The 12,385-nt window shown below is 33.9% G+C and overlaps 2 protein-coding genes and 1 pseudogene across 2 annotated transcripts in view; 1 reads left to right on the forward strand and 2 right to left on the reverse strand.

The window, feature by feature from the left end:
- Positions 1-12,385, reverse strand: part of LOC145187981 (uncharacterized) — a 433,414-nt gene that overhangs the window by 363,361 nt on the left and 57,668 nt on the right. The window lies entirely within an intron of this gene.
- Positions 655-10,245, forward strand: LOC149893114 (uncharacterized). Its single transcript, XM_090066188.1, has 3 exons — positions 655-1,110; positions 6,877-7,150; positions 7,242-10,245. Exons 1-3 carry the CDS (start codon positions 1,094-1,096, stop codon positions 7,266-7,268), a joined length of 318 nt encoding a protein of 105 aa, XP_089922314.1. The 5' UTR covers positions 655-1,093; the 3' UTR covers positions 7,269-10,245.
- Positions 3,257-5,357, reverse strand: LOC149893115 (uncharacterized; annotated as a pseudogene).

Consider the following 12,385-nt stretch of genomic DNA (forward strand, 5'->3'; position numbering starts at 1 on the left):
CCCTACAATCAAACAGCAAAAGTTTGTAATCTTTGTCTCCGCGAAAAACTTCATATATTATCATACAAAGGAGAAAACTTACTTAACAAAAGATATGAAATAATATCAAAGTGCCGTCATGCAAACAAATTTTTGCTATCCTTATTCGACACCAGGGACGAAAAATTTCATACAAAGGAGACCTTTGAGGTCTTTTTGTTTAGTTTCGGTTTAGTAACGTCAGAACTCGTTCTACCGTGATTTTAATTTGTAATTTTTAAACGGTTTTTAAGTAATGATATACACTATGGCTGATGATTGCCGAAAGGCATGAAACTCAGAGTTCCATAAAAAGGTGTTTTTATTCATTTTATACAAATATATATATATATATATATATATATATATATATATATATATATATATATATATATATATATATATATATATATATATATATATATATATATATATATATATATAATATAATATAATATAATAAAAGTGTTTTATTTAAAAACTTGATCATCTTACAGTTATTGTGATTAAAACTTAATCTTCTAACCTTTAAATAGCCTTTTCTTTTACCATTTCTGTTTTATTGTTAAATCAATCTTGCATGAATGTTATTCAAACCGTTTAATATAAAAGCATAGCTAACCTTTATATAAAATTACTGTAACGATATGTGCTAACACAAGTGAAGTTTACATTATTTACATCATACGACATCTAAAATTTTTACAGTAGCATTTACTACTGCAAGAGTTAGGATGTAGCAATTGCAATTCTAATTACAACATAACTATACGTTTTCACAAAAAAGCAACATTTTTTTTAATAGCAAACGTACGTTTGCTATTATTATTACAATACGTATTGTAATAATAGCATAATAAGAAACATCAGCAAAAGCAAGAAATTTGCGAAATATATCTTGTAAGCATTTGGCTTCGCGTCTATAAAATCATCATGGATGACGCAGAAAATATTCAAAATAATGACGGTTATGGCAAAACGACATTCGGCCAGAACTCTGTAGAAGTTACAAACGGGCCAGTGTTGGCCCAATAACAAATACCATCGCAATGGCGTATGACTACTCGCCAGAAGCATGCCAGACTCGGGCCAGTACTGGCCCTTTACTAATCAAGTCGTCACGGCGGATTCGCTGGAATTCTGGCCCAGTGTCGTAAGCTGTCTGTGTATTAGCCATTTCTAATGTGATATCGCACAAAAAGCAAATACAAAAGTAAATATTTTTTGATATTTATTCCAATTTAAATTGACAAAAATAATTTAAAATAGAATAGATATTATTGATAGTTTGAAATAGTGATATTTATCCAACAAGTTTTTTCGTTCTTCTCAAGCCTTTCGTCCACTATTTCGATCTCCTAAAAGCTGAAAATACTCTTCAGCCAACGCTCAAACTCTTCGCTTGATGCTCCCGAGTTTAAATAATTTAGTTTTACAGCACCTAAATACAAACATTAACTTGACAAAATTATAAATATAACAATTTTATATATATATATATATATATATATATATACATATATATATATATATATATATATATATATATATATATATATATATATATATATATATATATATATATATATATATATATATATATATATATATATATATATATATATACAGTATTGGACAAAACATTTGCAACCAAATAATGCTAATTTAGTTTCTTTATATAAAAGTGCTGCATTTTTTCAATTTAGAGAAATAACTATGTAACTGTTTAGAGACAAAGTTCTTCATGTTTTATTCATCACAAAGTTCATTATTTGTACACGAAAATTAATAAATTAATCAAAAGTATTAAAAAAAGTTGATTTTCTTCTGGACAAAACAAGTACAACTCGACAAAATGTTGACTAAGCTGTATTTCGCTATCAATATTTCGTGGCGAATCCTTTGTTGTCGATCACAGCCTTGCATCTTCGAGACATAGATTCGATCAGGTGATCAATGAAACTTTGTGGAATCCAGTGATATTTAAGTTCTAAATACAATTTCAATTTCCATTTTTACTTCGTTCTTGTAGCATTGATTTAATTTCTAATTTTAATTTTACTTCTTTTGAATCAGTTCTGATGAAATTAATTTCAGTTCAGTTCTTATGATTTTAATCATTTTAGTTCTTATTTCAGTTACTAAATCAGTTCATATTTTACTTCTATCAAATTTTACAGCAATTAGTAGTCCTAACGACATACTTTTTTTGAAAAAATTAAAGTGTAGTCTTGAAGTCTACGAATTTGGGTAATTTGTACTAGTTACATTCATTTAAAAAAAAAATCTTATGGCTCCTTCCTGGGCCTTAAAAAAAGAAAAACTTGCCCCACCCCGGGGTAAGTTGGCGCAAACTATAAAAAAGATTATTAACGTATTAGTGAGTAAAAATGTATAAAAATTATTTATTATTTCTATGAGCTAGTAGCAGTTAGTAGTTTGAATATGAAGCCAAAACAACACCCCACCTTTGTTCCTGGTAACAAAACAACACCCCACCTTGGTTCCTGGTAACAAAATCCCCTAAAAAAATTTTTTTGTAAAAAAATTCAAAAGTATTTTTTTTGTAAAAATAAATTTTTTCAATATTGTTAGAAATAAAAATTTAAAAAAAATTAATTTTATAAAGATATTTTTTGTTTTCCAGCTTCCCCTGTGAAAATTTTGCCAATAAACCCTAAAAGCTTTTCAATAAACTGCCTAAAGATCCTGAAAAACGACAACTACTAAAACAGCCTGACTGATAATAGTAAATCAATTGTGACTGGAATATTTATATTAGTTTTAGTCGTAGGACCCAAGATGAAATGGTCAATTAGGAAAGTTCCCTGAGATTTCTGATACTTTTTGATAAAAGACTCTGCAGATAAACGCAATTCGTCAACTTACCCCTGCTGAAAACTAGCCCCGGTCTCCCCTATCATTATTTCAAGAAATAATGTAATACATAAATTTCAAGAAAAATATTTAAACAATTTTTTAACTTAGTAACCATAGTAACCACCTTAGTATCATCTAAAAAAGGGTAAAAATAGTCATAAAATAGTCATTCAATGATTCAATTGAGTTATAATAAGAAATTGAAAGAAAATATCTGGTTGAATTTAAATTACAAGTTTTTGTTCAGTTTCGTAAAATTCTCATCTCTAATGATTTTTTCATTCGATTGTGGCGACCAACAGTTAAAATTCCACAAAGTGAAAATATCCTTTCTACAAACGCCTGTGATGCTGGGGCGGACAGTAAATCTTCAGCCAAAATTGCAATCTTGCTATACTTGCTTTTGTTTTGTTTCCAAAAGAGCAGGCCGTTACTTGGCAGCGCTTCATCACCGCTTATGTCTACCAAATACCTTGACAGCTGACTTGCAACAGTGAGGTTGTTTTGGTTATAAATTTTTCTTTCTTTTGTAAAGATTTTATTTGACAAGAACTTAAAGCGCTTTATGGCAGCAAATTCACATTCAGATCCATTTGACTCAGCAGCAGCTTATAATTCTTGTTCTACTCCACAAACTTTTATTATATAAATCTTTGCTGCATGGAGCAAGGTGCCCATTTCCGGTGTGAGGATAAAGACAGCAACGGTTGGATCTAACAAATATGCAGCAGACGGAAGAGGATTAAACGTATCTGAGTCCGGCTGCAGAATTGTTTGAAACCGTTGACGTAGATCTCCAAGAAGATTCGCTATCAAAGACTTGCTGGTAGGATATTCTTGTAAATAGCATTCCAAATTGAGTATAGATGGTAGAACCTGTGAAAGAGACTAGGCATCGGTCTGAAGTATATCTGTTTGTACTGCAAAGGGTTCCAAAAGTGAAGAAATGTTTTGAAGACGAACCCATTCATATGCTTTGAATGTGTCGATTCTTAAATTTAAGTAAACCGTCTGAAATTAAAGTTTACTAATAACAATTGTAATAACTAATAATTATCATTGATATACGTCTCTTTTTTCCATACTGTTGCAATGTGATTTAAAAGGCAGGGTAAAGTATTTCCGTGTTATTAGTAAACCTAATTTAAAGACTATATACCCTGTCTTGTTTTTTAATGATATTGACTAATGAACTTCTTACAATTTATAACCATATTCGTTTTTTTAGTTTATATAAGGTAAGACGCAATTTTGTAGACTTAATAAAATTCCGAAAATAATTTATACACACTAATAACATAAATAATAAAATAGTATGTACCAATTTCTATAAGAACTTCATTCACCGATGTCTTTATTTTAAACAGCCGGTCAATCATCTGATATGTACTGTTCCATTTTGAGGTGCAGTCAGTTATCACAGACTTCCCACACTTGTCAATAAGTTTCTCAATTGCCACACTTGATTTCCTAATTCTTGATACAACTTGTCTCGTTTCTAAGGTGGTTGCACTATAATGTTCATAAACTGGTTTTATGAGAAGCTGGAGTGTGTGAGCCATACAGGGCATTCGACGATATGGAATATGATCTGGCAGAAATAAATCAGTTTGTTCTGACTGAGACTGGATCTCTTCCTCATCAGTTTCATGTTCAGACTCGTCAGATTCAAGCTCATAAGATTCAGATTCGTCAGATTTTTTAGCTGCATACACTTCCTGTAAGAGCCTGATGGCTTAAATCATATTAGACCCGTTGTCTGAAACAATCAACATAACTTGATTTTCTCTAATACCCCACTGGTCAAGACATTTCTTTAAACATTCGGCAAGCATCTCACCCGTGTGGGGATGTTGGAGTTCTATCAAATTTAGGAAAGCATGTCGTGCTTTATCAATGGTGGTGTCATAGAAACAAGCAGATATTCCAAGGAACGATGCTGTGAGACGCTTCTTCGTCCAACCATCAAGACAAATTGTTACTTTGCGTGTACGATTCATCAAGTCTTTCAGTTGTGCAGATTGTAGAAGAAAACGCTCGTTTATCCGCTTGTTCAATGTTGCAGACCCTGCAATATAAAATTTAAATCAGTTAAAATTTAATGCACATCAGTTTGTGTTTTTAGTTACTATAGTGTTACATTAATGATACTATAATTACAGGCAAACATTTAAAAATTGTTTAGCATTGAATGAATTTAAAACAATAATTTAAAAATTTAGTTGTGTTAATTATAACCTGGCAATTTAAATTTTGGGTCAAAAGTTTTTATCATCTTTCAAAACGACGGCTGATCTAGCAATACCATTGGATAGCTGGTATTAACAATCATTTCAATCACGCTATCCTGACGCAATTGATATTCATTTGATTCCGTTGGCCACGCGGTGATTCGGTGTTCAAAGCACTCTCTTATTGTCTGAGTTTTTGTCTTTCCACTATTTCGGGAAGATATAGAATTGCTGTCATCAATTTTACGTTTCAAAAATATTTTTTCTGCATTTCGTTTTTTCTTTTCATCCGCGTAACATTTGTGTGTGTCTTTATGTATTCTCTGAATGTGCGCCACCAAGTTCTGGAATTTTTTCCGGCAAGAGATGCGCCACATACGCTCTCATTAATTATGTCCTGTACTAGACACGTGGATTTGTCATTTTTTTCATCGTAAACGAAGAATTTCCATACAAGACTGTCACGCTTCCTACCAGCCAACAACCTTGATAAACTCATTATTCTGTTATTAATTTGCAACTCTTAAGAATCTTTAGATGTTTATTTTATTTTACAACAAAAGATTGAACGCATTGAATTTATACTTAACGTAATGACAAGCACGTTTTGTGGTCCATTGATATGGACACACAATACCAAGATTTAACAAGATTTAACGATACATATCAATAAATTTCGATAAATGCTGATGAATGTTTCAATATTAAGTATTTTAATGAGTTTCATATTAATTTTTAGACCTACAATGAAAACGAGGCTTATGAGCAGGTCCGAGATGATAAGACGCCAATAGTGTTGGGCAGTAGAGTTAAACGAGGAAGACTTTCCGGACCATCAGCAGAAAAGGTCCAAAATCTAAAGCATTGGGTCAAATACAAGCCACAAGACCATGAACAGCTTGAGGAGACATTGAAATTGTCAAGTTTTTGGCCCGTTTAAATTTGCCATTCTCTTTGGTTGAACTTTTTGAGATTTTGAAGAACTTTTTTGAGATTTTGAACTTTTTTGAGATTTTGAAGAACTTTTTGAGAATGAAGCTTTTAAAGATTTTGTTCACTACTGGAACCCAAAAATGAATGTGAAGGCTGCAACAACATACTCCCGGTTCAAGTATGCAAAATTTTAATTGTTTTAAATAACTTTTATTGTGGGGAGTCAATTCAATGGAAGTTCCAAGAGAACTAAATTTTTTAAAAAGCCACTTTTTTAAGACCAATCCACACCAACTTTTTTTTTGGTTATCTTAGTAGGTAACCAAATTGATATGTAACGAGAAATACCGATAATTTTTTATTTTAATTTTAGGTTGCCGTTGTTGTACAAAAATGTGAAAATCTGTGTGGATAACATTCTAAAGGAGGAATTGCCAAAGACCGCTGGATTTGCAATCTCAACTGACCTCTGGCAAAGTAGAAACAATGATGCATACCAAGCCAGTACATTGCACTATGCGAGTGAAGACTTCCGGTTAAAGATATTGTGAATGGAGTTTTTCCGTTTTTCGGACGACATACAAGCCTTCGTCTGGATAAGTATGTTTTAGTATTTTATTTTTATTAGGTTAAAATTTCTGTAAATTAAGTTAACCGTTTGAATTATTTAGATTCAAAAAAGCAAAATCCGCCATTTAGTTTAAAATAATGGCACAAATTAATACTTTTATTTATATCTAAAATAACAACAAAAGTATTACTTTGTACTTTAAAACATTAAAAAGCAAACAACTAATTTTACTTTGCTTTTCAGGAATGTGTCAGAGTTGGCCGGAAATAATAGAGTTTCGTCCGTTGTGTGTGTCCATGATTCAGCCGCTAATATGAAGGCGGCAATTAACAAGTGCAATTTTATAGATGCATCTCTTTTGTGTGCTGATCATCTTTTGAATTTGGCAGTTGAAGCAACTGTCAAAGAAACAAAAGGTTTTGACAGTTTGGATCTTCACGAAGCAATCCAAAGAGCAACTGAATTAAGTTCAAGATGCCACAAGTCATCTTTGTCTGAGCAAAGAATTAAAAAAGAGGTAACTAGTTTTTAGTTTAACATCCTTTTTAGCTTTTATAGTAGTTTAGTTTATAGTTTAGTACAATACAAGCGCAATATAAACTTCTTAGTACACAGTGTGGAAACGAAAGAGCTGACGGGATATTCCATGTCTTTTGTTGCTTTTAACGATAAAAAGGGCATGACAGCAGAAGAAGAAAAGTTCATGGAGGTGACTGAAAAAATATCAAAATTTCTTCGCGAGCAAGTTATCCATAAGACGGCCTTGTTGAAAAAAGGAGGAAGAACGAAAAAAATAATGACTGAGGATTTGTCCATTTTCAAGCAAAAGGGGTCGAGCTCTCCTATTTTTTTCGGAAAGTTGTATACAAAAGAAAAGAGCATCACTTCCTTGTTTTGCAAAAAGGAGAATAAAAAGCTTGTAAAGGCAGATCCATTGGGGTATGTTCGTCAAAGGTGTTTTGCCATTGCATCTTTGAGAGTTGAAGTGTCTTTGAGAGTGTTTTTATTGGACCGCAGATCGAGTCCATTCAAGTCAAGCTTCCAGAAGTGTTCGTCACTAAAAATGCTCCTTGTGTTCAAAGCATTATGAACGATTTGGATTTGGGAGAGGTTGAATCTGATGAAGATTTTTAAGATCACTTGTGAAATTTTTAAATTTTGCGCGAATTTAAAAATGATCAACGTTGAAGGTGTAAAATTGCCAAACGAGGCTTTGAAAATCTTTCAATTGATAGAGGCTGAAAAGAAGCTAAAAATAAGAAGCTTTCAGGGTGTTTTTGAAAGAGACACATTGCCGAAAAAACCGAGAAGAAAAGAATGTGGAATCGTGAATACAGGAGACTCGAGCACAGGTGGTTTTCATTGGGTGTGTTGGTTCAAAGACGGTGATAAGAAATACAGTTTCGATTCTTATGGTCAACCTCCTCTTGTCGAATTGGTTAAATACTTGAAAAGTCCCGTTTATTACAACAGCGAAAGGGTTCAAAAAGGAAACACGGTTTACTGCGGTCACTTGTGTCTTTACGTTTTAAAAAAATGGGATGAAGGGTTTGACTTTCAAGACGTCATCAATACCTTGTGGTGACCAAAAAATAAAATCTGATGCATATAAAAAATGATTGACAAATTTGGTTGATCAGAATTGGGTCAGTATTTATACAACCTCTCTCTTACAAGCGATCTGTATGTCAGAACAGATGGAAACAGCACCATCACTGCAGCTTTGGATTTTAACTCTCAAAAAATCATCAACCTGGCAGAACCAACCACTTCGCACGACGCCGCCACAAAAAATTATGTGGACACGCATGCGTCGGGAGGAGGAACGGTGATTGGCACAGCGGACTTGGATTTGAATTTTCACAAAGCGATCAATTTGAACGAACCGACCAATCTTCATGATGCCACCACAAAAAAATTACGTCGACGTCAGCTCGAGCATGCACGTCAAAACAGACGGATCGAGCACCATCACTGGGGACTTGGATTTAAATTCCCACAAATTGATCAATGTGACAGATCCGACCGCAGCAACAAAAAGCTACGTCGACACTAAAGTGGCCTACACCAACATCTTTTACAACGACATTAACATGACATCACACAAATTAACCAATCTGGCAGAGCCCACTTTATCCTCAGATTCAGTCATAAAAAATTACGTGGACACGCACACTTCAGGCGGAACTACTGTGGGAACGGATGACTTGAATTTGAATTCTCACAAACTGATCAATGTGCTTGATCCTTCAAACGCGCAAGACGCTGCGACAAAAAGTTATGTGGACACTTCGTCACAAAAATCCAACTTTTTAGGACTTGTTCCCAATTCAAGCTTTTCATCCTTGGGGTTAAAATTGCAAACTGTGACAGGATCAACCACCGCACTAGTCTTTAGCTACGTAGACGGTCCTGGAATTCTGAGAAGATTATGGCTGGCTTTGAGTGGAACCGGAACAAACGTCCCTGGAAATGTTTTTATTCGGATATTGGTAGACGGAGAAATCAGAGTGGGGAATTATTCAACAATCACTGACGCTGTTGGTGTGGACGTCACTGCTCTTGCTTGCGACTTGCTCTTTTACCCTCTCGGCGGTCCGTATTACGCCAACTCTTTGCAAGGATGCAACGCTTTCAGCACCACTTCTTTGGGAGGATATTTCACCGTCGACTTGCCGTTTACAGCAAACTTGACCATCCAATTGGTCAATAATAATGCTGCAGCCATCACTTACTGGATTCAACCGTTCATTTCCACATTCATCTCCATCCCTCCTCTTCTTTCCTCCGTTAAATTGTACTGCAGGACGTTCAGATATTTCAACACCATTTACGGAAACGAATATGTTTTGCTTAACACCAATGGAAAAGGAAATGGCGTTTTTCTGAAATATTTCCGGATGCACATCATCGGCTCCTCTGAAAACTGGTGGGAATCCAGAGTCAGAATGTACGACGGAAATTTACCTCCAGGCAATGGTACTGTCCTCAGTCCATGGACCTCTTACAGTTCAAACAATTACAACACTTTCCCTGGTTACGACGCCGACAGCAAATGCATCTTTTCCTCGTCTGGACTGGAAGATTTTTACTTGTCTTCGTGGAATGGGATAAACTTAACCTCGTTTAACAACAAATCATCAGGGCTGTTGTACCAATCTACATCCTCCATCGGATCCGCCATCACCATTTCGTTTTATAGAAATTTTGCAGAGGCAGATTCCATGCCAAGCGTCGCAGCTGGAAGAAGACTCGTCGTCACTCTCAACTCGGGAGACGCGCAAGTCGGTCAATCCGGAAGCTTTTATCTTCTTCTCGGACAAGCATATTATTGCGCATAAAAATTATGCTCTGTGTGAAAAGTGGTTTAGATGAACCATGAAAAATTCGATGAAAAATGTCATAAATAAATTTCATCAGAAATGAAAAATGTCCATTCGCGAAAATTATTGCGTTGAAGAGTTTGATCCGGAGCTTCAACGAAATGTCATTCAGATCTACCCCACAAAAGAAGGTAAAATTTTGCAACGACTATGGACTAGAAAAAGACTGTTATATAGATGACTTCTTGAAGAGAAAAAAGAAGACGAAGAACGGAAAAAAGAAGCTAAAGAGAGAAGAGAAAGATTGAGAAAAAAGTTTCTTTTACAGTTAAAAAGATGAGAAGAATCGTTTATTATGATAAGAAGAAGTTGAAAGCGACGGTGTATTTTGACGAAAATTTAAATCATCCTCCTAGAAAGGTGAAATCCAGATGCGAAGTATTTGCTCAAAGCGACATTAAACTAAGTCGTTCTTCAAAGCAAACGATTGTTTTTATGTTTGGAATTAAACTTGACGATGGAATGGTCTTGGTGAATTTGAGGCATGGTCTAAATTTAAAGCTGAATTATTTCAATCACTTTCTGCTTTTTTCAGAATCGGTGAATAACGTCATCATGGAAATTTATAACAGAAGCGACAAGGACGTTGTGATTAAAAAGGGAGAAAGTCTGTGTCTCGTGAATTTCTTTTAAAAAAATCAAAGATTTTTCCGGGGATTCCAAAGACCATGAAAAAGAAATTTTTTATTATTTTAATAAAAAATGGATTATAACAGTTACAAAGAAATATACCCAACTCTTCCAACGGCTCCTGCAGATGAAGGAGGACACGTTTACAGTCTTCAAAAAATAAGCGAAATCCAAAAAGTGATGGACAACGAGAGGAAAAAGAGAGTTCATCTCAGCAAAAAGTACCATCGCGTTTTTAGGATCATATCCAATGTGGACAATTCGATGCAGGCGCTGTGAATTGCTTTGGGTGCGACTGGAATTGGGCTTTTGTCAACCATTATTGCCAATCCAGCAGCGATTGCGTGTGAAGGCGTCGCTATTGGAATGGGTTTTTTATCCATTGTCGGAGGCCAAGTGAACAAAATGATGGCATTGAAAGCGGAGAAGCATGAAAAGATAAAAGTGCTGGCAGAGTCGAAATTGAACACGATCAGCGAGCACATTTCCAAAGCGTTGATGGACGGAAAAATAAGCGATTCAGAGTTTCAATTGATTCTTGGAGAGCTTCAAAAATTTAAAGACTTGACAGAGGAAATACGAACCAAAACCAAAAACGGAATGGACGAATTGGCTAAAGAGACACTGATCCAAAAAGGTCGAGAAGATGCCATTCAAGCGTTCAACAATTTATTTAAGAAAGGATCTGAAAAATAATTTCTAGCGTATTTTAAAAACCATGTCTTTTTTTAAAATACAAGACCCGAACAAAAGGGATGAAATTGTGAAAGAAATTAATGACAGAAGAAAGAGGATTTATCAGAACAGCATCAATGACAACATTTCAGATGTCAATTTTCAGACTGATTTGAGCAAGATGTACAACCGCTCATCGAAAGCAACAAAAAGATGATCTAGCCGCTCATCGAAAGCAACGAAAAGTTAATCAATAAAATTAAATCTGAGCAAGATAGCATTAAGCCTGAGGTTAAGTCTTAATTGTTTGATCTGGACACAAGAGAAAAATTTAAAAGAAGTTTTAAGAACAAGTTTGAATTGAGCAAAAACGACGGTCAATATACGATTGGAAAAATCATAATAGATTGATTGATATGTTAAAAAATGCATAAAGGATTAATTGATTTGTTAAAAAATACATAATGGATTGATTGATTTCTTAAATGTTACGTTTTAACTTAAATTAAAACTCAGATGTTTTAAATTATTCTACAACTTTATTAGCATAATTATCGTTGAACTTAATATTACATTAAACCAGGTACATACCGATTCTCATTTCCCTGCGACTTTGGAAGTTTTAACATCACTTTGAAAAGGATTTTCGGGAGCACCAACGTGTTTTATATTAACTGATATCCCATTATGTACTTTTTCTTGGTGCTAATTTTAAAAATCGTTATTAAATATACTGCCACATTTTAGACATTCAACTTTAAATCTTTTACGTTTTGCCCCTATATTACTCATTCAAGAAATCGTATAACAGAAATTTAATTATTTTAAAACTCAAGAAAACAAAACATTAAGTGCAACTCCGTTGTGGTTTTAAAGACCACAGTTCCTTATGGAATTGATATGGCTAAAAAGTAATTTTTTTAACGTCACCAAAACGGTACCCTATTTCATTCCCGAAAGTCGTAAATATCAAAAAGTATATAATATATTAATATGAATTTTACATTTTTTTATTTAAAAAAATATTTAACAAAACTCAAACACTAAATGTACAAGTTGGCATC

This window comes from Hydra viridissima, unplaced genomic scaffold (assembly GCF_058129835.1).
Source record: "Hydra viridissima isolate aposymbiotic clone 2 unplaced genomic scaffold, HvirCarnegie_v1 scaffold_1, whole genome shotgun sequence".
Taxonomy (NCBI): domain Eukaryota; kingdom Metazoa; phylum Cnidaria; class Hydrozoa; order Anthoathecata; family Hydridae; genus Hydra; species Hydra viridissima.

Excerpts from the sequence above, each read along its gene's own strand:
- LOC149893114 (XM_090066188.1), top strand. Across the intron at positions 7,151-7,241 it reads AGCAAAGAATTAAAAAAGAG|TACACAGTGTGGAAACGAAA; the intron begins GTAACTAGTTTT and ends TAAACTTCTTAG.